Source organism: Canis aureus, chromosome 11 (genome assembly GCF_053574225.1).
Source record: "Canis aureus isolate CA01 chromosome 11, VMU_Caureus_v.1.0, whole genome shotgun sequence".
Lineage (NCBI taxonomy): Eukaryota > Metazoa > Chordata > Mammalia > Carnivora > Canidae > Canis > Canis aureus.
The window spans coordinates 45,643,129-45,667,794 of NC_135621.1; the positions used below are offsets into that span (position 1 = coordinate 45,643,129).

At 39.7% G+C, this 24,666-nt stretch overlaps 1 protein-coding gene across 4 annotated transcripts in view; it reads left to right on the forward strand.

Moving 5' to 3' along the window:
* AFF3 (ALF transcription elongation factor 3) overlaps positions 1-24,666 on the forward strand; it is a 532,210-nt gene that overhangs the window by 239,248 nt on the left and 268,296 nt on the right. For all 4 annotated transcript variants that reach the window (XM_077915033.1, XM_077915032.1, XM_077915034.1 and 1 more), the window contains one exon: positions 9,086-9,133. In XM_077915033.1, coding sequence (XP_077771159.1) covers positions 9,086-9,133 — 48 coding nt within the window. The remainder of the gene's footprint in view (positions 1-9,085; positions 9,134-24,666) is intronic.

The window sequence follows — 24,666 nt, forward strand, 5'->3', positions numbered from 1 at the left end:
TAATGAAGCAAACACATGTTGATATTCTAAGGATTTGTTTTTAAGATAACTCTGGTGATTTATTTGGGAGGGATGGGAGTGGCAAAGCAAAGACATCCCTTTGTCATGTTGATGACCAGCCGTATTATGAATAAAGTGCAAGACTTTTAATTTTTAAAAGAGTCTCTTTTTAAAAATATCAGACTCTTATTTATTCATTCATTCAACAAATATCAACAGGCGCCTATGACATTGTGCCAAATACTCTGCTAGGGACTGGTCATAAACATAATGAGACATAAACATAAATGAAAGATACCATTTCCACTGTAAAATCTATTCATATAAGTAAATGATACTTATCAATGGTTTTCTCATTCTGTTCTTTTCAGTTCAGTAAAGTATTAATTCAATAAAATCATATTTAAAAAGCTAATGTGAATGGGAATGAAACTGCTTAGTAGGTACTGCATTTTACTTTGAATTGGTAGAGATGTTTTGGAATTAGAGGTGATTGTGATTTACAACATTGTGCACTAAATGTATGTAATAAATGCCACTAAATTGTTCACTTATTTAATGTAATTGATTTTCTGTTATGTGACTTTCATCTCAGTTTTTCTTTTTTAAGTTAATGCAGTCTGTGGTTTGTTTCTCTTAATATATTTATTTGGCTTTTATTATACATTAGAGTTGAGAAGTCTAGCTTGGTCCCTTTAAGGCTTTTTTTTTTTTCCCCCTTTGGTTTTCAATAGAATTCTGAAAATATTTCTTACAGGTCTTAAGCATTTCTTCTGAAGATTCTTCCTCATTTATTTTTCTTGATATTGTGGGTGGGATTTTTTTTTTATATTTTAAAATTCTTTAGTGCTGCCACACAGAAGAGCAATGGAGCTTTGACTCTTTGGTTTATATCTAGCACCTTTTAATCTTCCTTTTTAATAAGACTCACAGTAGAGTCTTTTGGATTTTTCTGGGTATGTGATCAGACATCTATTAGCTGAGATGATCCCAGCTTTACATATTTTCCTTAGTGATATAGTACATCTGAAGTGCCCTAATATTAAATATTTAAACCATTTTGTAGTCCCTAGGATGCACCCCACTAATTATTGTGATATTTTATTGAATTATATTTACTAATAATATGCTGGGGATTTTCCATTTATCTTCATAAGGGATATTGATTATTCTCTTATGTTAGATTTTTATACTAATTTAATAAAATCACTCATAGCTTTCCATTACTGTCTACTCTGGAAGAAAAAAATATATGGAATTAGTTTACTTTGAAAGTTTGAAATGCTTCACTCAAATTTAATGTAATCTGCTCTCTCAGGATGATGGATACAGTCTTTCCTTTATTTAAGTCCATTGTTTTGTTTTACAGAAAGTTGCCAATTTCATCACAGTTTTTCATTTCTTAGTATTATATTCTTTTTTAAATATTAATATCAATAACCTCTTATAATTCCTTCCATATATTTTATCTCCTTATTATGTTGAAGTATGTTTATTTGGGCTTTCTTTTTATTTGAACAGATTTTTAAGTGACTTTCTATTGTTGTTTTGGGTGGTGGGTTTTGTTTTTAAGAAATTACATTTTGACTTTCTAAACTCTACTGATTTTTCATGTTATAAGTTTATATTTCATTGGCTTTTCCCTATGTCTTATTTCCTCCCTTTTGTATCTCCTTTGATTTTAAATTTTTAATTGATTGCCTAGCACCTAAACTTTCTTTTAAAGCATAGTGAAATTTTTTAGTGTGTGAATTTTTCTCTAAGAATATTTTGGGGTATCCCATAGTTTTCTTTTGCAGTATTTTAATTTTACTTTTCTGTGTCTATAAAGAGTTATTTATAAGTGTGTGATATTTGTTTTATTCCAAGAATTCTAGGAGATTTTTATGTCTGTACAGTGTTTAATTTATAGCTCCATCGTTTTGATAACTTGTGGTTAAAGAGTCTAGGCTATAAAACAACTACTTTTTTGGATTTTTTTTTGAGCCCTCTTATACCTCAGTATATGACTACTACAGTGACTGCCACTATGGTAACTGTCTCTTGTATGCTTGAAAAGCTGGGGTTCCTCCCTAAGTTCATAATAGCTAACAAGTTAGCCTTCTTCATTTTATTTAATTTTTCAAATTTTCTTTTTTTTTTAAGTTTTTATTTATTCATGAGAGACACACAGAGAGAGGCAAAGACATAGTCAGAGGGAGAAGCAGGCTCCATGCAGGGAGCCTGATGCCGGACTTGATCTTGGGACCCCAGGATCGTGCCCTGAGCTGAAGGCAGATGCTTAAACACTGAGCCACCCAGGCATCTCATAATTTTTCAAATTTTCTAACCCCTTATATGGGGGAGGGTGCAGCATCATTCTTTTCTTAGGAACAATATGGGTGAATTAATTGTTTCCAACCATAATAATTCTATGTCTCTGCTTTTCTCCTAGCCTACTTATTTTGATGCTCTATTAATGCCTGAACTATTTTTTCCTCATTTTTGCTCTCCAGTTCTTTTTTTTTTGCTATGAACTATCCTTTAGTTGATATTAATATTGCTACTACCTGTCATAATTCTGTTTGCATTTTTATATTATCTTTGAACATCTTTCTTTTCTTACTACTCTTTTTGCTTATTTTTCCTCTCGGTGTGTAAATCTATCGATGATAGTGTAACAGTGGAACCAGAGAGGAAGGCGCGGGTGTGAGTAGCAGAGGAAAAGAGCACTGATTTGCTGAGCTCCATCAGGGATTCAGAGATAAGAGGGGACTAATGAGGGATGAAGCAGGTTTTCAGCTTGGGTGACTGAGAGCAGAGTGTAGCCTTCAAAAGGGGAGGTGTTAGGTTGGGTGTAAGACAGGCTGAATTTGAGGGAGAACTGGCTGGCTGGCTACCTCCCTGTCCATAGGTGACTCTGGTCTCAGATGAGACTGGGGATACAGCCAGTGGATGGGTTGAACATAGAATTCAGTTATCCCTGAATTCAAGCTTAAGTCCTCACCCACTGCTTTGCTGGCATTGATGGCACACCTGATTTCTTTGAAACTCAGTTTTTCTGTGAATCAAGAATAGTAAGACTTATTTAAAAATACTCCTGTAGAAGTATTGAAGAGTGTTCATGTGATAAACAATTGCTAAATGCTTGAGGGCCTTTTGAGTGCTTGCAGACAAACAAAGGTATTCTGACTTTAAAGTAGCATTATTTTATTTTTTTAAAGATTTTATTTTATTTGACAGAGCAGAAGAGAGACTGCACACGCACACACAAGCAGGGGGAGCAAGCAGGCAGAGGGAGTGGAGAAACAGGCTCCTCATGGAGCAGGGAGCCTCATGCGGGGCTCGATTCCAGGACCCTGGGATCATGACCTGAGCCAAAGGCAGATGCTTAACTGACTGAGCCACCCAAGTGCCTGAGTACCATTATTTTAGAATGAAAGTTCTGCCTTAAATGTGTCTGATGAAGAGTTAAACTATTTTTGAAAATAGGATGTGTATAGCTTCATCTATGCAGTGAAATGCCATTTCCCACTGATTTGATCGAGCCTTTTCTCCTTAAGCCTTGCTTGCTTCTTCCAGGGCTCTGTGCTTGGCATGGTAATTAAGGACTTCTGCTCTCAGTGATAGGATGCTCCTGGCTATTTCTCCAGTTCTACTTTCCCACAGCTTAGCTCCTCACATTTCCCTGGCAGAATGTGTGGTGTGTATTTTTAAGTGGTAGGATTTGAGGAAAGCAGTTCTGTGAAAAAGGGAACGTGATAGACAAGGCTGTAGAGCAGGAGAATCAGCTGGGGTTGCTAGCTTTTAATTGAAGTTTAGTTGGAGGTTCAATGAGGTGAGACTGTTATGACAGATTTCAAAATGTAATGATAGGAAATGGGGTGGGTTCATCAAAGTCAGAGTAAATACGGAGCAACGACTCAGTAACTCAGCATGAAACAACAGCTACAAACCCTCAAAAAAAATAGAGTAATTAAAATTTGCATTGTGCAGTCCTCCTTCTCAGTGGGTACCTTTCCAGGGAAAGCAATAACTTTATTGTGAAAAATATAAACACAAATTTAGAGATGTAAATTACATGCATGTTTTAATCTTGTTCGTAAACACTAAAAGTTTTAAAAATCGAAATAAAATCAAAGCACACAAGTGTAGCTAAAACCAGATTTGAGAAAGACCTCAACAAGGTGGAATGCCCCTCAGTCTCCCCCAACCCTCATCCCCTGCCCACTCCAGTCCTACTTGCCTACCCTCTTTTGCATATTTGGAAAAGAAGAAGTGGGATTCTGTCTTCCAACTTCAGGGGGCACAGATGTTTGTCTCTAATCTGTAAATGTCACAAGGAGGGAAGGTGGGTTTAACCCTTTCCACTTCCTCTCCTATCTCTTCCCCCTTTAGTCTATGCATGTGATGTTAATGGTTAGTAAGACACGGGGTGACTAAGTGTTGGATGATCTGTAGCATGGAAATTTACCTAAATACCCTCTGGATTCTTTTATTTCTGTACTTCAGGCATGACAGTGACTTTAAATTGAGCCAGTTCTAAGGGTTGATCTTAGAGAGACAGCATGATATAGCAGAAAATTCACTGAACTGGTATTGAATAAATGAGTATGGGTTCTGTCTTGATTCACTGCCAGAATGATTTTGGAAAAGTCTCACTTCTCTAGGCCACAGTTTCTCCATCTGTTAAAGTCATTGAATTGGCCTAAAATGAGCTCTACGGTTTCTTCCAATTCAAATTTTCTACAATACTGTGCTTCATGGACTGACTTCAATCCAAATGGGGTCCTGGGGATTCTGATTCAACATGGTACCCTTCTTAGGTTCTTAGGTGTCCCCGGGAGTAAGAAATGTTCCAGAGAAGGCCCAAGATTTTCCGTTGTCAAGTACTCTCCATACTATAATGTAAGGCCAGGGCTTCCTGAGACTATTATTGAAAATCTTTGTCCTTGGCCTCACTTCTGACACTTTCTCACCTTTATAAGGGTCTCTCCCAGTAGGGAATGACCTGATGTCTGTCCAGACCATCAAAACTCATAGTTGGAGCAGTCATCAATATGACCCAATGTAATAATCTTACATCCTCCATCTACAGTGAAAAGGGAAGTATTTTAATAGGATCTATACCATATGCCTCTCTCTGAATTCTCTTTTCAGAGTAGAATAGTGGAAATGTATAGGATTATAGGGAGAGATATTCATAAAAGCAACCTGTTATTTATATAAATCACTTCAAATGAAATTATTGTATTTGGGGGAAATATAGTTTTAAGGAATCAAACCCAAAGTTCAATCTGAAGTATCTTTTTAGTTTGTTGTGTACTTGAGTGAGACTACCAGACAAACATGAAGTCAAGTTTTTATTGATTGACTGTTTTAAGGTGGAAAACAGAAAGTACATGAGAACTTAGCATTTGCTCTGCCAGTATGTTATACAGTAGGAAAGAATTGGGACTTGGAAGTAAGGTAAGAGAAGTGATTATGAGTTTGAAGACATGTTTTCCGATTGAGACTATTCATCCCCACCACTGAACTCCAAAGAAGATGATTCTAAACATCATTGAGCCGTGCCCTGGCCGAGACTTCAACATACAGCCTTTGTGATGATTGCCTCAGGCTGCTCTGGAAAGGCAGTAGGTTTGGGGCAAGTTCCAAAAAGAGAATTTGATTAGAGTGTCAGAATACTGAAGTTTCCTAGAGCGCCTGGGTGGGTCAGTCGGTTAAGCATCAGGCTCCTGATTTCAGCTCAGGTCATGATCTCAGGGTTGTGAGATCATGCTGGGCGAGGAGCTTACTTAAGATTCTTTTTCCCTTTGTCCCTCCCCCTACCTCTTTCACTTTCTTAAAAAAATAAAAAGGATTGTGAAGTTTCTGGAGCGATCCTGGGATAAGGCATTGGGGATGGGAGGAAGGGCTTATTAGATGTGTGTCACCAACCTGGAACTTTTGGGGGAAATAGGAGGGATGGATGTAAGAAAGGTTAATGAGATTTTAGTAAAAGCATTTGTGTCTCCTAATCCTGTCATACCATTTAACACTATTTTTCTTGATTTATAAGGATAGACATGTATGTTGTATTCAGGCACCATTAGCAATAGTGGCTGTGCCTTAAACATTTTGTTACTAATCTTTCGTGATGAGACCAGCATGGAGTGATTTATACAAAGATAATATTCTATTTTAACTAAAAGTTACCAAATAACCAATAAGGAAATAAACTTTACCTAAAAGTTCTCAAACTAATGGATTGAAGACCTAAATATAAAAACTAAAACTATAAAGCTCTTAAAAGAGAACGTGGGCACATCTTCCAGAACCTTGGATTTAGCAATGGTTTCTTAAATATAACACCAAAAGCAAAGGAAAAGAGAAAGTAGATAAAATGGACTTAATCAAAATGAAAAATTTTGTTCATCCATGAACTACCAAGAAAGTGAATATACAGCTCACAGAATGCAAGAAAATATGTGTAAATTATTTATCTGATAAGGGTCTAGGATTCAGAATATATAAGGAACTCTTAAAACAAACAATAAAAAGATAAATTAAAAAGTGGGAGAAAAAAAAGTGGGCAGAGGACATTTTTCCAAAAAAGATACGCGAATAACCAACATACATGTAAAGATGCTCAGCATCCATAGTCATTAGGAAAATGAATATCAAAACCATAACGAGATATCATTTTTACACTAGGCTACTATCAAAAACAAAACAATGCAAAACCGAAAATAACAATACTTGTGAGGATATGGAGAAATTAGAACCTTCATACATTGCTGATGGGAATGTAAAATAGTACAGCCAGTGTGAAAAACAGTTTGGCAGTTCCTCAACAAAGCTAAGCATAGAATTGCCACGTGACCCACTAATTCACCTCCTAATTATATACCCAAAAGAACTGAAAGACGTTCAAACAAACATATACATTCATTGTATATGAATGTTTATAGAAATACTATCACAAAGGCCAAAGTGGAAATATCAAAATGTCCATCAATTAATGAATGGATAAACAAAATGTGGTATATCTACACAATGGAATATTATTTGGCCATAAAAAACGGAATGAAATATGATATATGCTATAACATGGAGGAACCTTGAAAACATTATCCTAAGTGAAACCTGCCCACCAGAGATAAAAGGCCACATTTTGTATGATTCCATTTACATGAAATGTCCAGAATAAAAAGATCCAGAGAGACAGAAAGTAGATTTGTGGTTATTAGGGGCTTGAGAGAGAGAGAATGGGAAGTTCCTGTTCAAGGGGCGTGAAAACTTCATTCAGGGTGATGAAAAACTTCTAGAACTAGATTATGGTGGCATTGTGACTATATTTAATGCCAGTAAATTATACACTTTAAAATGGTTAAAATGGAAAATTTCATGTTATGTATATTTTACCACACGCATGAGAAGTTCCTAAACTATATAAACCTTGTAGAAACCCTGGTGTTGAAATACCTTTGACAAACGATCTCAGATCTGCTAAGGAATTAGATATAATTCAAGCATAGCTTTAGGCTTGGGGAAAGCTTCTGGAAGTGGAAATGTGCATGATCCAAAGTCAAGAGTCCTGTGTTTTGGTCCAGGAGCTCCTGTTATGTGGTGCGGGGACAAGTCGTGTAAGATTTCTGGGCCTCAGTTAGGGTACTTGGACAAATTTTCTCAATCTGTGTGGGATTGAGAAACTTCGCATACCTTTATGCACCCTGGCCCCTTACCCAGTATGAAGGGTAGGATATTTCAAACAGACTCTTCTACCAGAACAAGGGAGTGGGGAGGGTGCAAAGATGTGCCCTTTGGTAGAGCCTTGGCAATATTCCAAAGTCCCGGAGCCAATTGTGACAGTGCTCATATTCCTGAGACTGTAGGAAGTAGGTTTACTCATTTCTTCATATCGTGTCCACTAGCAAACATCTACCTCACATACTCAGGACTGTGTGAGGCACAGCTGAAAGCACCGAGCTCCTGAATTTGTGGAATGTATATTCTAGAGGGAGGAGATACCATGTAAGAGTTAACTATTGAACGTGGCGAGTACTCTGAAGAAGACGTAGATGCTGCTGAGGATGAGGACTCCAGGCTTAGGGACAGCTGCTCTGAGAAAGTCATGACTGACCTGTGATCTGCAGGGTGACTTGGCATTAACCAGGAAACCTGGAATAGGCCCATTTGCTTCCCTGGTGGAGAGAGAACCGTGAAGAGAATAAAAGCGAGGGCTTGGAGAAGACTGTGAAGACAGCCTCATTCTGGAACATCATGCTGAGTGGTAGCCAACATCATTGAAATAAAGGCCAGAGGAAGTTTCTCCCTGAGACCACAGTGGGCACTTCTACCAGCAGACGCTGCTTTCATGTCCCCACCATACCACTTCCTGCGCTCCGAGCTATGGAACCAGCAGTAACCACACAGAATCTCTGGAACTTAAAATGCTCCCCAGTGTCGACTGTGACCTGAAGCCACCATTCCTCAGAGCCCTTAACATCTCCACAGCACAGGGCAGTGTGGGTCACAGAACAAGTGGCTCTGGAGTATGACACCCAGCATGCTGTGTGAATGTTGAGAGGATGTTTCTCCTTTTGGTCTTTCAGTTTTCGGCTCATCAAACCAGTAAATCTGGGCTTTGAGGATGGTGGAACTACCAGACTTTTACTTAAAAAGTGGGGACAGACTTTTACTTAAGTCTTTGTGACCATTGTGCTCCGCAAAGCCATTGCACGTGTTTGGTGGGTGATCTGGTTCCACTTTTGTGGTGGAGGTCACGTTTCTACACGTTGGTGGAGCCCAGGGTGAACAGAGCTCACACCTGCCAGTTGGCTCCTGTGCTCCTAGGAGCCTGCCCTTTCTTAGCGTGGATGCAATTGGAGGACCCAGAGCTGAAACGCAGGAGTGTGTGGTGCTCCTGGGTGGCCCATCTGCTACGCTGCAGAGGGGAGGGGAACAGTCATACCCGTGACTCAGGCTACCCCCTTAAGGAAAGGAGCTTCTCAGGAAGGCATCCCCGGGCCAGACTCAAGTTTAGAAGCTTATGTGTCATCTCTTCCTTTTAACCATAAATCTATGTTACCAGGCCTAATTTTTTTTTTCCCTTTGCTTTCAGGAGAGTAGATCTGGAGACACAAACAGCTGTGTTGAAGAAATAATTCGGGTAAGGATTTTTTTTTTTTTTTTTTACAAATCTCATCCACTGGTTGGACGTAGATGCCGAGTAGAAGGCATGTGGCCACATTGTCAAAGGAGCCTCTTGTCTGTTTCTTGTTTGACGTGTACCTTTTCTGAGGGCCATCATGTAAGTTGCCTACATGCCACTTTACAAAAACAGTACCTCTTTTTGAAATCTAGGAGCTACACATCAACCTGATGCGTTTGTATAGGCTGAGGTGAAGTATATTAAAGTGATTAGCTGGGAGACAGAAGAACAGAGTTGAGATGAAAAATATGCTTGTGCTCACATTTGAATGCTCCATTTATCACCCTCCTCTTTAGAAGCACCCTTTCATAGTCTATCCTCTCCAGCCAGGCAAGGGTTGCCTTGTTATTTTTCTCCTAAACTTAATTAGGAGCACAAGCACCCTGACAAACAGGCAATGCTCAGTGTCTGAAAATGTACTTCCATATTGTCTTGCTTGTTACTGTCTGTAAGACTGTCCTTTCCTCCTCCTCATCTCTAGCTGGTGCCCTCTGTGAACCAGTTTCACACCCAGATTTACTCAGGTTGGCTCTTCTGCCACATTAGTGTTTTCCCGAGTATTCAAACTTATAATCAGGATGTCATCTTCAACCCATATTTTTTCTTCGCTCATATTTTTTTCAGGGGAGTAACCTAATAATTTACATTCTCAGAGAGCTGATATTACGCTGGGCAAAACACCAAGACAAATTAGACCAGATGGGATGGCAATTCCCTATAAAGAAAAAAACCTTTATTTTAATGTGTTTCTAACTTTTGGACATCCTACACACTTTATCTCGAATTGCTAGTGAATGACAGTAATATAATTATTTGGTTTAAAAATTTGCATTAATCATCAAATTGTTTTCGGAAGGCAGAGTTTTTTTTTCTTCCTGGAAAGCATTCTTTCATAAATAAATCTTTTAACTCTCAAATTGACCAATATAAGTAATTGAAGGTTGATCTGTTGAGTTCATAATGATTTTTGTTTTCCTGGAAGAGATTTGTATAGAAAACAGTTGTCAAAATGGGGAGCTTCATTTCTGGCATTTAATATGTGTCAAATAAAATACATATTGTGTATTATCTTTAACCTGGGGCTTGTTTCAAATTAAACAACAAATAGTGTAAAGTGCTAATATACCTTTCCTATTTCTCTTTTGACATACTTGCATGTCTGGAGTCTAAATACTCAGTGTTTAAGCCTTCTTCCCTTGATTAGTTATGGTGTTTATATCAGCAAAGTAGTGATACCAGAACCCAGCAATCCCTCTTTGGTTTCCCTGTTTATAAAATCCTACCCATTCTTATCCTTTCTCCTCTTTTCTGATGATATGGTAGAAATCTGTCATTTGACCTTCCTTATCCGTATTCCAAGCAGAGCCTAAAGTTTGAATAAGGGCTGGAGCAATTCACACACCAAAATGATATAGTTGAGGTGATATAAAATTCACCTAAAATAAAACTGAACACCAAGAGTTTAAGGCATTATTATTTTTTTTTTCTTAAGAGGGCGGGCTGATGGAACCCCCTGGCCCTGCTCTGCTTCCTGATATTGGCCCTAATATTCCACTGGTCCTGCCTCTGCCGTGGCCCACTTTGAATTAGGCATAGAACAAAAGGGAAAGCCTAGACCAAGCAGATCATTGATTCATAAGCATATTGCAAGGTTCAGGACAATGGAGATAATGATTTCATCAGGTGGCAGCTGAGCTCTGTCTAAGTCCTGGTCTTCCTAGAGCCCATGAGGAGTGGTCCAGAATGGGAAATGGGATAGACTCAGAAGAAACAGGGGATGGTGGTGTCCAAGTGGGCCTTTTCTCTGTCCTTACCTGTCAGCCTGAGGCGATAGTAGTAGTGGTAGTTAGTAGTAGTATTGTCGTACTTAGTAGTAGTAGGTAGTAGTAGTAGCAGCAGCAGTAGTAGTAATAGTAGTTAATAGTAGTAGCAGTAGTTAGTAGTACTTAGTAGTAGTAGTAGGGAGCTCCTAGAGGATCACATCGTGTTCTCATTTTTGCCTGCAGGGTTTTCCTGGTTGTCCCCTGACTCACTCATACCAGTCATTCTTCAGGGTTGTCTTCCTCTCGTCCTAAGCAAGTCCTCTCCTCCAAACACAAGCATGGGGCTCCTTCTCTGTTCAGCCAGTGGGATTTATTATGTGTCTGCCACATATTGGTTTTCCTCCCACCCTGTGGCCCTGATGTCTGGAACTGCGAATTCATGATTTTGTAGAATGAATAGATAAACGAGTGAGTGAGGGAAGGAAGGAAGGAATCCTCTAAGGGGGAATGAAGAATATCCTTGTGATGGCTCACAAACAGATTCCGTTTGCTCTAAACTGTGGATGTGACGTACTGGGCTTTTTAGCACTGGGTTCCCATGGATAGTCTTTATGGAGTCCAGTCTTCCTTATCACTGTCTCCTCCCTTGTGATCAGCTCAGGTAGACCTAATGTGGTCAGGGTCACCAGTCATCCAGGCACTCATTACTTATAACCATCACGCTTAAGTGATGGCTCTCTCTTATTGTGGAGAATGAGCAGGTCATGGAAATGCCTTAAAATAATGAAAATTGAGTTATTTATTCCCTTAACAAGCGTTAGTGTGCCCTTTCCATGTGGGAGGTACCAGGAGAATAATAGTGGGCCGAATGGGCATAACCTTCTAGAAACCAACCGTGTACTGGAAGATATAGATACTAAGTTTTATTTTTAATCTTATAAATAAATATCTAATGTTAATTGTAATAAATACCATTCTATGAGAGCCCACTGTAAGGCACACGACTTCATTTTAGGTCAAGAGCAGCTTCCCTGAAGAAGCAACATTTGGACTTATAGTTGGAGGATGAATAGGAAACTGTCTTAAGGAGAAAAATATTGAAGCTACAGGCAGAGGGAACAGGGGAGTTTGGCTAGTTAGGGACCCAGAAAGAAGTGAGGCCAGAGTGATTAGAGAGTAGGTGGCAAAAGCTAGACAGGACAAGCCAGGTAGGGCTGTGCCTTCTCAGCCACGTCCAAGATGGGGGGGCCAGCAAAAGATTTGAGCCAGGGTGATGTGATCGAATTGGCTGTTTAGATACTCTACTCTGACTGCTACACAGAATGGATTGAGGGGAGGAGAGGAAGAAAAGAGGAGTGAGAGTGTGTTGCAGCTGCCCAGAAATGAGATGCAAGGTGGGGCATTTGTAGGCATGGGAATATTGAGGGAGATGCTAGTTTGTGGGGGAGCGATGAAATCATACAGTACTTTTTTGACATGTTGAGTTTGAAGTACCTTTGAGACAATCCAGTAAACATGGAGACTGTAGAGGAGTATATGTTGGTCTGGAGCTCAGAACTGAGGTCTAAGCAGCAGGCCAACATTTTGGCCTAATTAGCATGTTAGTAATAAATAAAACCATAGAAATGGGTAGATTTGCCTGGAGAGAGGCAAGAGATTGAGAAACAATGAGAGGCAGACTCCAAAATTTAAGGGCCAGGGAGAGTAGGATCCATTGGCAAATGAAAGAGGGAGGGCGTGACTCAGGAAGTTGAGGGCGAATGGTGGCCATGTAGGTCCTAGACCCAGGAAAAGAGTTTCAAGCTCAACAGTGCACAGGACCTCTGAGAGGACAAGAGAGACAAGGATTGAAAACCACTCTGTGGATTGGACAACAAAAAGCACATTAGTGCCTTTATTGGGTGCTGTAGAGGGGGCAGCATCCAAACAAGAGAAAATTGAGAATATGAAGCCAGTGAGTCAAGAGAGCTTTAGTGGGGAGAGGCTGTAGTTTCCATCCAGGGCCTTTTCATTTATTTGCATTCAGACCTATAGTACGAACAAGTACCAAATGATGGAGAGCTAACATTTATGGAATGTTAGGATTCCGGATGAGGAACTATTCTGTTTCTTGCCTACATTAGCTCATTTAACCATCACAGATGCCCCATGAGGCAGGCGCTGTTAACACCCCCATTTTACAGATGAAGAAATTTAAATAGGGTTTGCCCAAGGTCACAGAACTAGAAAGTGGTAGAGCTGGGGTTTTAATGAGCACCGTCTGGCACCAGCACCCTCTCTATCTTCTCTACTAAGCTTTCTTATTAAATGAAGAAGTCCCCCTGTCTCAATAATGAAACCACTCAGGCATTTTGTCGTGAAAGGGAGGCTTCCCATTTCCCCATGTTTATGATTCAGAAATGCCAGATCATGCATTTGTGCACTTGAACTCACAGAGGCTTTACGGCCAATGTTATCAACTTCATCTTTAAACTTCTTTTTCCTCTCCCTTCTCTTATTTTTGCTGAGGTGACTGTTTTCAAGTCATTTGAATATTACATTATATTCTAAAGTGTAATTATTTTTTACTCTTACTCAAAGAATTTTAATCCTGGGACCTAATAAATCTGTGTATTATTGCAAAATTCAGTTAACCAAGGGAGAAATTATAACTGGGTTCTATGAAGATGGGCGATAAGAGCTAGGAGCCCTCCTGGCTGACATATGCTTGTAACAGACAGTTTTGTAAGTTATACTATATTTCATTCTTAAAGGTTCCAGTGCTGTAATACTTAGGTGCTTTTTGTAGCATTATCCATTAACGTAGAATGGCATTAACATTTGTTCAGCAAATAAAATGCGTTTACAACTTAATGGGGTTGTGCAGGGCTAGAATCTAGGATGCACAAATTTTATGCAAGACAGTTTTAGGTGGCAGTTGTTGAGGGGCACCACTCACAGCGTAGTGAGCCTTCCTAATAAGAGACCAGTGTTTGAGATCCTGGTTTGGACTCAAAGGATGAATTTAGAGACAATTTCAGGGTAACATCTGAGCAGATTATCTTCTTGGTTTTCATCTTTAGTCACTAATTTAATTTCAATTTGCTATGAAATATTTATAGTGAATATTTACATAGAGTTGCATTTCTGTTGATAAGAAGGGGGTAACCGGTACTCATTTAAATTCCGGAGACCCAAATCAGTTTCCTGAAACTATAATTGAACAGACTTCCAGCAAATAAGGGAAACTCCTTTTCTAGAAACTAAAGAGACTGCTGGACAAGATTTTCGGTTGTGATTCTGGAAGATCTATAATAAGTGAAGAGAGCTTTCAGCACACCATCGTTTGAAGTGCATATTATCATGGCCCCCCACACACATTCAAACCATCATGATGGGCCAAGGTAAACCTTGTGCTTAAATGTCTACATGCTCCTTTAACCCAAATGAATATATGCTAGCCAGTCTACAGAGAAAATAGAGAACAAAAAGACAACTTGTTTTAAGTGACCTGTTTGGATCATTTACAGAGATGGACCTTGGTCATATCTCCCCTGTTTCAGCCAAGACGGGCTTTTTCTAGTTCATGCTCTTTCCTTTACCAATTACTTCATTTGTTTCAAACAGTAAAGGTTTTATTAGTGACAAAATGAAGCCCGAAAATGGCAAAATCAATCCAGGTACAGCTGCAGAGGAGTTCCATTAATACATCCCATTACTTGTCGTAGTGAAATAAAATCAAAGCAAAACTAAACCTGATGTAGGCCTAGAGAAATTCACCAGACAAAACCTACAAGTCTTGTGCAAGACAAATTATTGTCTCATAGTGTTTTGTTTTAATTTCTCTTTCTGCATTTGATCATCTGAATGAATAGAGACAAAAATACCACAATTTGTATCTTATTTTACAACCATAGATGCATTTTTAAGAGATGTTATTATGTCAGTCCTTTTGGCTGAAACCAGAAGTCCTACTTAAATGACTCCGTTTCTGCTTGGGAAGGGCATCTTTGTGCCATGAGGGGCGTGAAATTGAATGTAACTCAAAAAGTAGTAGATTTACACCAGGACTTAAGACACCTGCCAGACATGTAAAAGGGACAGATCCTTATGGAATGAGTAAGAGAGAGAATGTGGGGAAGAACGCAAGTAGGGATGCATTCCTTTCAATGATGGTGCTCCTCTGAAAGGTGCCTTGCAGAGTCTGCCCTAAAAACACAAGAGTGTAGGAGGGTGGGACAGAAGCAGAGACAGTCACTGACTGTCAGAGCATATGTGGTCCATAGGAATCTACTTGTCACCCATGCATGCCTCTCAGGTTTTCATAGCACCCTCATGGTATTTTGCTTTTTTGTATTTTGGTGAGTCTTTATTTGCAGAAAAATAAAGACTTAACCTTGGATTGCCGAGACTAAAGCATGCAAATTCTTATCTTTATCTATGACCAAAGTTTATCATTGCAGTGTGGTTTCTATTTTACTTATAGAAAATGTTAATACACATGAGATTATAATATCTGATAATACTTTGAAATGTATAAATTCCCATAGAACATACTTATTTTTAATCTTGGGTCCTCTTGAGTGCTGTTCTTCAGCAGTGAAATGCTAATGTTTAGTGCTGGGCACTCAACTTGTTTCATGTCCTTTGCTAAATTTACCTAACAGAACAAATGCAATTTTGTTTTTTCTTTCCTGTTTCTAAACCTAAGTTATAAGCATATGTGCTCCTTGGACTTTGAAACCTTATCAAAGATCAAAACTGGTAATTATTTATGGAATTATTATGTTAAGTCATTTAATGAAGAACATTTGGGAGTGCTAATTAAGAAGCACAAAAACATTAGAATATTTGCTACAGTGATATTAGTATTTAACATGTACAGACAAATAAGATTCTCTTTGTTTGCAAAAGTATTTTCAGACTGTGAATGTGTGTGTGCATGTATATAACCTTTGTGTCAGAAAACTTCTAGCGTAAAAGGCTCATAACACGACCTTCTTCACCTCTACCCTACGTTATTTGCTTCTCTCTGTAACCTAGAAATTCTCTCGGGCAGCTCGTCCTTGTAAACAGGTCCTTGCATACAAGTCACTGAAGACCTCTTACTACTGTTTCTGCCCCATCAAACTCCCTAAGGGCATGGCCGTCTTTTCCCCAAAAAAGCTTGCCAGTTTCATCCTGTGGCTGGAATGGCCATGTGTGAAGCATTACCTTCCTCTGAGGTGGGTCCTCTGTTGATGCTCTCCCCACCCCACATTAGCAAGGCACCATCGTGCTTGGTCTCTGATCCACCTTCAGAGTCCACAACACCTCTCAGTCCTTCCAGGACTTCTAGGATGGAGCAGTGAAACCTTTTCTTGAGCAGCCAGCTCTGAGAGCAGGATCATGGACCCCTCCAAGCATCCAGCCAATTGTCACCTCTTGTTTATGCGGAATCCCACTTTCAGGGCAGGATCACGGTAGCTGGCCTGTGCTGGTCCCCTTAAACAATGACTTACTTCCACTGGAGTTCACTGTCGACGTGGTGTTCACCAGGCATTGCTACTATAGGTGTCCTGTAGGCTTTCTGCCTTTGCCCAGTCAGTGTTTCTCAATCTTTTCCATTATCTCCTTCTAGGGAATCTTTTGACACTCTTCTAATTGCTGCCCCACAAAATTCTGATACCACAAATATACTGTACATCTGTGTATGGTATATTGCATCTGTGATTTATACACAGAGAGTAAAACTTTTTCATCCCTAAGAACCAGATTCATCTGGCTTAGCCAAGCCATATCTGTTGCAGGGTTCACACTTCTGGTGCCTGCACCTCCCTCCTGCCTCAGCAGGAGCTTCACCTTTCTAGATATTGAGGAAATAGCTGATTAGTTATGAGCACTTTGGCCTGCTCGCTTCATTGGCCAATGTGCTAGGCTCTGTCCTAGGTACTGGGGGTACAGCAGTGAACCAAATAGGCCTATGTTCTGTCTTGCTGGCCCCACGCCAACTCAGGAGTTGACATGTGCCCTCTCTTCCAGGTCTCCTCCAGCCTGGATCTCCTGTAATGTCTCATCCTCAGGGTAAACATGTACACATGCTTTCCATCTTTGGAAAAAAGCTTCTTCAGTGCTGCACTTCTCATGGCTCTTTCCCCTTCCTCGGTTGACTTCCCTGGCCAAAGTCCCTGTGTACCCTCACTTCTACTTTCTCATCAACCACTGCTGTTCGATTTCTCCTCCTCTGCTCCCCTGAAACCACTTTCACCATGGTCATTGCTCCAAGCTGGCTTCTCACTAAGCACAGAGACCATTCCCAGTGTGATCTCTTGGGGGGCATTCGATGTGCTGACTCCACTTCCCACTTTAAAGTGCTCGAGCCTTAGCATCTCTCACCACACCCTCCTGGGTTTATTCCTTTTTTTTTTTTTTAAAGATTTTTATTTATTTATTCATAGAGACAGAGAGAGAGAGAGAGAGAGAGAGGCAGAGAGAGAAGCAGACTCCACACAGAGAGCCTGACATGGGACTCAGCCAAACCGCTGCGCCACCAGGGCTGCCCCTGGGTTTATTCCTAATTGGTGGTCATTTTTCTTGTTCCCTTCCATGCACCTCTCTTCCTGGTAACTCCCCCTTATGTGTTGGGATTCCTTGGACTTCTGTCCTATTTTCTTCTCACTATAGTTTCTCCAGCTTCTGCTGGCATTTTTGCTGTGAGGAGGGTCCAGTGTGTTTCTTGAGCCCAGCTGTTTGCTGAGTTTCGTGCTCGTCTATCCAGCCACCCTCTAATTGCTCCACTTTTTAAAAATATTTTGTTTATGTATTTGAGAGGGAGTACTAGCAGGGGAAGGGGTGGCGGGGGTGGAGGGGAGAAGCAGACTCTCTGCTGAGTGTGGAGCCCAACACGGGGCTCAATCCCAAGACCCTCAAATCATGACCTAAACTGAAGTCAGACGCTTAACTGACTGAGCCATCCAGGGCCCCAACTGCTCCATTTATATGTGCCTCGGACACCTCCACCCTAGTGCCATTTCACACCTCTGCTGGCTCTTCCTCCAGCATGGATTGTCCTCATTCACCTAGCTGCTCTCCTCACACTTGCCACATTCAGTTCCAAACCAAGTCTGTTATTCTGTCTCCTGAATCTCCCTCAAATGGGTGTGCTTCTTTCTATCTCTCTGCTACCCTCCTTGTTCAGTCCACCATCCTTTCTCACCTAGATTATTCCAGAGACCTCCTCCTTGGCCACCTGCCTACTGGCTGCCTCTAGCCAGCTCTCCCAGTGTGGGCAAAATCAGCTTTCCAAAGCATGTTTGCTCTAAAAACATTTCCATGGCTCCTGTCTGGGTTCAGGACAGAGGCAGAGTGGGTGTGGTCCCATAGAGCCACACAGGTCCTAGCCCTGCATTGCATCCCAGCCTTATCTTTCCCTACTGCCCTCCTCACACTCTATACTCCATTCTGCAAGAGTGCTTTCAAGCACCTTTGCCTCACCTCTGGACTTACCTCACGATCTTCTCTACCCCCAGAACATGCTCTGTCTACTCCTTACCCCAAATTCAGCTGTTTCCAAGCCTCCCTTGAGAGGTCACTCCCTCCAGGAAGCCTTCCTGATTCCCGAGTCTGAGTTAGATGCTCCTTTTCTGTATTCTGCAGAAAAGATACCCTTTATTCTTATAAGACCACTTGTTCCATTGAGTCATAATGGTCTTTCTTAGCGTGCATTAAGCTGTTACCATCTATCCCCAGGGACTATCAAAATGACTGTCACATAATGAATGTTTAATAAATATTGAATAAATGGATGGAGAATAATGAATGAATGACTTTGACCTTTTGCTCAATGTCTGTTCTTGCTCTCTACCTTATTGTCCTTCTAATCCTGCAAAAAAGAAAAAGAAGAAAAAAGAAAAATGTTGAAGTGCCATTCCCCTAGAACATACCTCTATAAGGACAGCCAAGACTGTCATGTGACCTGGGAGCATAGGACACATCCTACAATTAGCACAAATGCAAGAGAGATGAAAATTCACCTCCTAACTCCTGAGGATTGGAAATGAAAAGGAGTCCAGCAGCTCTGGCTGGTGTACACATCAGGAGAGCTCAGACCTTTCTATCCGCTATTTGTGTTCTGATTATCTTTCAGGAGATGGAGTTTTTCATTTTGATAGATAATGAGTGTAATGTACAAGTTGAAGAAATCAAGATAATAAATTTGCAGAGATAATTTGGTTAATTACCATTTTGCTGCTCAGAGAATCAAGGGCTAGAAGTCAGAGCTCTTTCCACTGCTAATATGCTCTGTGGAAAGCAGTTCTTAGAACAATTAAAACACATCTACCCAAAAGCGATCAGCTCAAGACATACATTTTAAAATTATCTTTATTATCATGAAAACCACACACAGTGTTCTCTGTTACTTTTTAAATTCAGGGGTGTGAAATTACAAATTTGCTACAAATTTGTACCCACATAGGAAAGTTGAAAATAATTTTTTTTAAGATTTTATTTATTCATGAGAAACACAGAAAGAGGCAGAGGCAAAGGCAGAGGGAGAAGCATGCTGCCTGTGGGGAGCCCGATGTGGGACTCAATCCCAGGACCCTGATCATGTCCTGAGCTGAAGGCAGAGGCTCAACCACTGAGCCACCCAGGTGTCCTGAAAATAATTTCTTAAATAGAAGATGATAGTTTACAGATTAAAGAGATAATGGCCTTGAAAAATTAGACCATCCATATGGATATTAATCTGCATTTTCTATAGTCCTTATTTTTTTAAAAGATTTTATTTATTTATTCATGAGAGACAGAGAAAGAGAGGGGCAGAGACATAGGCAGAGGGAGAAGTAGGCTCCTCGCAGGGAGCCTGATGTGGGACTTGATCCTGGATCCTGGGATCAGGCCCTAAGCCAAAGGCACTCAACCGCTGAGCCACCCAGGTGTCCCTATAGTCCTTATATTCATAATTATTTAAATCAACATAATCTGAAAAAACCTAGAAACCTAATTTTCCCTTTCCATTTCATTTATATGTTATCTTATAAGTCCGAAGAAATGTGATTTGTAGATGTGAAATTCTTTTGTTTTTATGTTGATTGGATGCAGTGCAATGTGAGTATATTTTAAATGTAGGGGTTGGAACTCAGACATTTTGCATAACTTTTAGAACGTGATCCCATACTTACGGGCATCTTATTTTGTTCTGATTTTGAAAACTATCCACACAGCCCATAATTTCAGAATAGGTAACCTAGCATCAGCTAGGGCATCTTTCTTCCCTGACTTTCCTAGGACATTAAAGATGTTGTGACCTATGGGCAGTTCACTGTTTATTATTACAGATTTTTCAACATAATGTTTTTAGTGCTTTATTTTTGCATTGTAATCCTAAATAATTAGACATCTGCAGCTCTGTGGAATTAAAAATATTAAAGATTGGGCAGCCCCAGTGGCGCAGCAGTTTAGCGCCGCCTGCAGCCTGGGGTGTGATCCTGGAGACCCAGGATCGAGTCCCACATCGGGCTCCTTGCATGGAGCCTGCTTCTCCCTCTGCCTGTATCTCTGCCTCTCTGTCTGTGTGTGTGTGTCTCTCATGAATAAATAAATAAAATCTTTTTTAAAAAATAAATAGGGCAGCCCCGGTGGCGCAGCGGTTTAGCGCCGCCTGCAGCCCAGGGCGTGATCTGGAGACCCTGGATGGAGTCCCATGTCAGGCTCACTGCATGGAGCCTGCTTCTCCCTCTGCCTGTGTCTCTGCCTCTCTCTCTCTCTCTCTCTCTCTCTCTCTCTCTGCATCTCTATGAATAAATAAATAAAATCTTTTTAAAAAATTAAATAAATAAATAAATAAAATGTCTATGCCTCTTTTAAAAAAATATTAAATATTTTATGTTATTTTTTTAAACAAAAGTATCTATGAACATTGATTAGGCTTCTGAAATTTGATTAAAACTCTTAAGGTCGGCATGCTTATTATTGACATATGATGCAGTTATTTAAAACTCTATCCTCAGCTACTTGTTAATATCTTTTTAATATTCTCAAATATAGATTTATTTCTGTATGTAAAGTACATATTTCTTTTTAAATTACCCAGGGATTCTACATTAATTCATTTAACATTATTGAAATACTTGCATCTGCATATTTCCTTAATGAATCATTTTAGTCTTCCCTTCCCTAGCAATAACTTGTGACTTAACAGTATTTTTGGCCAATTTTTAAACATGCTTTTGCGTTCACCTTAATGGTGTATATCTGGGGATAGGGTGGGGTTGAAGAGTAGGCTTTTCAAAGCAGAACCTTTAAAAGTTAGCTAAAAATGTTAGAGTTGCAGCTTCTAAAAAATAACCATCCCTGAAAACCTACCCAGGCTGCTTCTATGTAACCAGATTACAGATTGAGAACCTGGTAAATCTGAGACTCAAGTTGGACTAAGAAAGCCATTTGAAAATTCCATTGCAAAAGAAAAGAAAAGAAAAGAAAATTCCATTGCAAATAACTAGTGAGAAAGAAGCAAGAGGGATAAGAAAATACAGCCACGTGCAGTGAAGAAGATGATATTGCACAAACAATGAGGTGCAACAGGTTCTCTCCAGACAATGAGATAAAAACCTCTCTTCTAATCTGCAAAATAAGCGTTTGCCGTTCTGACTTCTTAACTTTCTGTTTCCTTGTTTTGTTTCACCAATGCCTCTTACCAGCCTCTCCACACACATCTCAACCCTAGACTCAGGAAAAAGATGAGAAATGAACACAGAGTTCTTTTGGAGGTTCACCAGTTATTGTTGTATGAAATGAGAAGCCCACTGTGATATGAATAAAGACTCCAAAGCAGATTCCTAACATGTTTAAAATGGTGTGGATGGTGGGGGAGGAGGGGTCATCGTAGCTGGCATCATCTAGAAAGATCAGCAGCAGCCCTTGAATAGTTGAAATGATTAATCGCTTCAGCACAATAGAACACAAAAGGAGATTTGTTAAGAATAAGCAGGGGACTGAGTGCTAGCTCCAGGGGTGACGTGCTTGTCTGCTTAATAATGTATTTTTAAAGTGTGTGCCACATCAAAAGCAAAGCACATGCAAATGGAGGAAGATAGAAAGACAAGGCAGTGAGCAAACTATTTGGCGAATTAGAACAAATGTTTAGGAAATCAGCTGAACGGTAATTTTGATTTGAACATTTTAAAAATGCATTCCCCTCCCCTCCCTGCTCCTCCCTCCTACCCCAGTATCTTAGGAGCACTGGGAAAGCTTGCAGGATGGGTGCTGGACCTTTCTCACTGAAAATGATGAAGAGCTAATCAAATCGATATTGCCTCCTAGCCTCCCTGTCTTTAAGGTATGGGAATTTGAATAGGCTTCTTGGACCAGAGCAAACTATGTGACTTAAAGCATCAGAAAGCATCATATTGCCATTGCTTTACATGTATTGATGGCTGTGCCCTTCACGTCTATTACCTCTTTTAATCCTCGAAGTAACTCTATATGATGTCATCCCTATTTTACAGAAAAGACAACGGAAATGTAGAGAGCAATTAAGAGACATAGTTTGAGTTCAAACTCAGGTCTCCAGAGCCCAAGCTCATAAACACAATATGATGCAATCCTTTAAACTCTGAATATTTTCAAAATATAAGACTGAGCACATCCTTCTTGTGGGGGCATATCAAGACTCGCATTTGTACCAACCTCTTTCTTATGGCCTTGAGGAAACAAAGGGATGCATGATGGCCACAGTTGTTTCCCAGTGGTAAGAAGCTGCAAAGCGTCTGGAAGGAGTTAGATTGAGGATTGGTATGTGCTGTGTGGCATGAGGGATGCACAGTGAGCATTAGAAATACTGCCGACAGTTCCGTACAAATTGATCTCGAGTGCATATTCATGCGTAAGCTAGTTACTGAGTAATATGTTTTGAAACCGTGGGTTCCTTTGCATCAGCCTATGTTATGTGCTGCCTTGTATGGAGCTGTACGTTACTGACACCTCCTGCCCATATTACTCTTGGTAAGAGCAGCAGCAATCAGTGCTCTGCTCCTCCCGAGGAGAGGGATGGTTAAAGATGGAGACTCAAGAGAAATCAAGAATTCCAGGTGACAAACCCAGGCACCCCTGACTGCACAGGTGTGAGTTGCCCTGGAGCTCGAGCTTTTGCATCAGATATACTCCTGTGTTCAGCCACAGCTCTGCCACCAACTGGCTGGGTAACACTGAGCTAATACAGATTTCAAGATAGTGCACATTTTGCCCAGAAAAAAAAAAAAAAAAGCTATTGTTCTCACTATTTGATATGGTTGTGACATCTATTGCTGGGTAAATTTGTGAATACACACATCTTAGTGAGTCAGCGTCTAACAAAATATTTTCATTCATCAAATGCAGTTTTGGAGGTAAACCAATTTTGTAAATCTGTGATTGAAATAAACATTTTATTTTGGAGCTGATGACTGTTAGCTGCTGGTATTCTTGTTAGGATAATCGAGTATTTTCAAATTAATTAGAGATGAAGTTCACTTAAAGAAATGGCAATCTAGACTGTCTAGCTGTAGGGTATTTGTGAGATATCTTTGCTAAAGGATTCCTAGCTATAGGAAAAGATCGACCTAGGATCAACAGCAAACTCCCCCTAAAGAACCTGGATGTCTGTTTACAGTTTCTTTAAAACTTAGCGTTAATAGGAAAACAAAAGTGTAGGAAATCATTGAGTTTGACAAACAATAAAACGTGGAATAAAATCAAAAGCCAGTGGGACATTATAAATCACTTTACAAAAATAGAATTTTTTATACAACTGTTCAGGTGCATGTACTAAGTAAAGTGGCTGCAAAGGGAATAAATGCAGACTACACCCCCTGGTGGAACATTTGTTTGATAGGTGGTTGATAGCTTTTTATCTCATTAAGTACAGTTAAAGTACTTATTTAAATTTCTTTGCCTTTTTAGTTGATTATAAAACTGTGTCAACTTATGCCTATAAGTTGCTTTTACAAGTATATGGTTATTCTAACTATGCCTAATTATAAATCAGATTACTGGGGCAAAGTAATTTTTATATGTGTTGTAGTCTACTATGTTCCTAAAGATTCCTTTTGAGAGCTCACAAAGGATTAAAAATCATGCAAAACTTCTAACTTAGAGCAGTATTTTCACATTGAAATACACTTGGTACATTGCTTGGAACAGCTGGCAAATGACATAGAACCCTCCTACTTAAATATAAATCCTTTCCACATATACTTATTCAACCAAGGAGAGCAATGTAAAACTCAGAAATACTTGGACTTAAAAGGACAATGAATTAAAATAGTGGAGGTCTTCAAAGGGGTAGGTTCAGAAAATCTTAAGCTTTTATAGAGACTCTTAAAAGAAGATATGAGAAGGGAAGTGGGTTGGCATTTTTTATACCATGTATGAAGGATTATTTCTTTTCAATATTTTTCAGAGATGTACAGACTTAATTTCAATTATAATGAGATTGCCTACATTTGTGTTTGACTTTGTAGCACCCAGCAGTCATTCTGATAAGTACTGGAATCGTTTATTGAAAATCTAACTTCATGAAAAAATAGACTTATTCAGTATTTAAAGACATCTTATATACTTTCAAGCATGGGACATATTACTTGCTAAATTGTATTCAGTGCCTTGAACTATTCCTATTATGAAAGCCAGAGAATTCTAGGGTCCAAAATGAATAAGAGCTAGAATTTTACATAGAAAATTCATGTCTTCACGGGAACTCAGAAGCATCTAAAATTATAAACTTAGTGT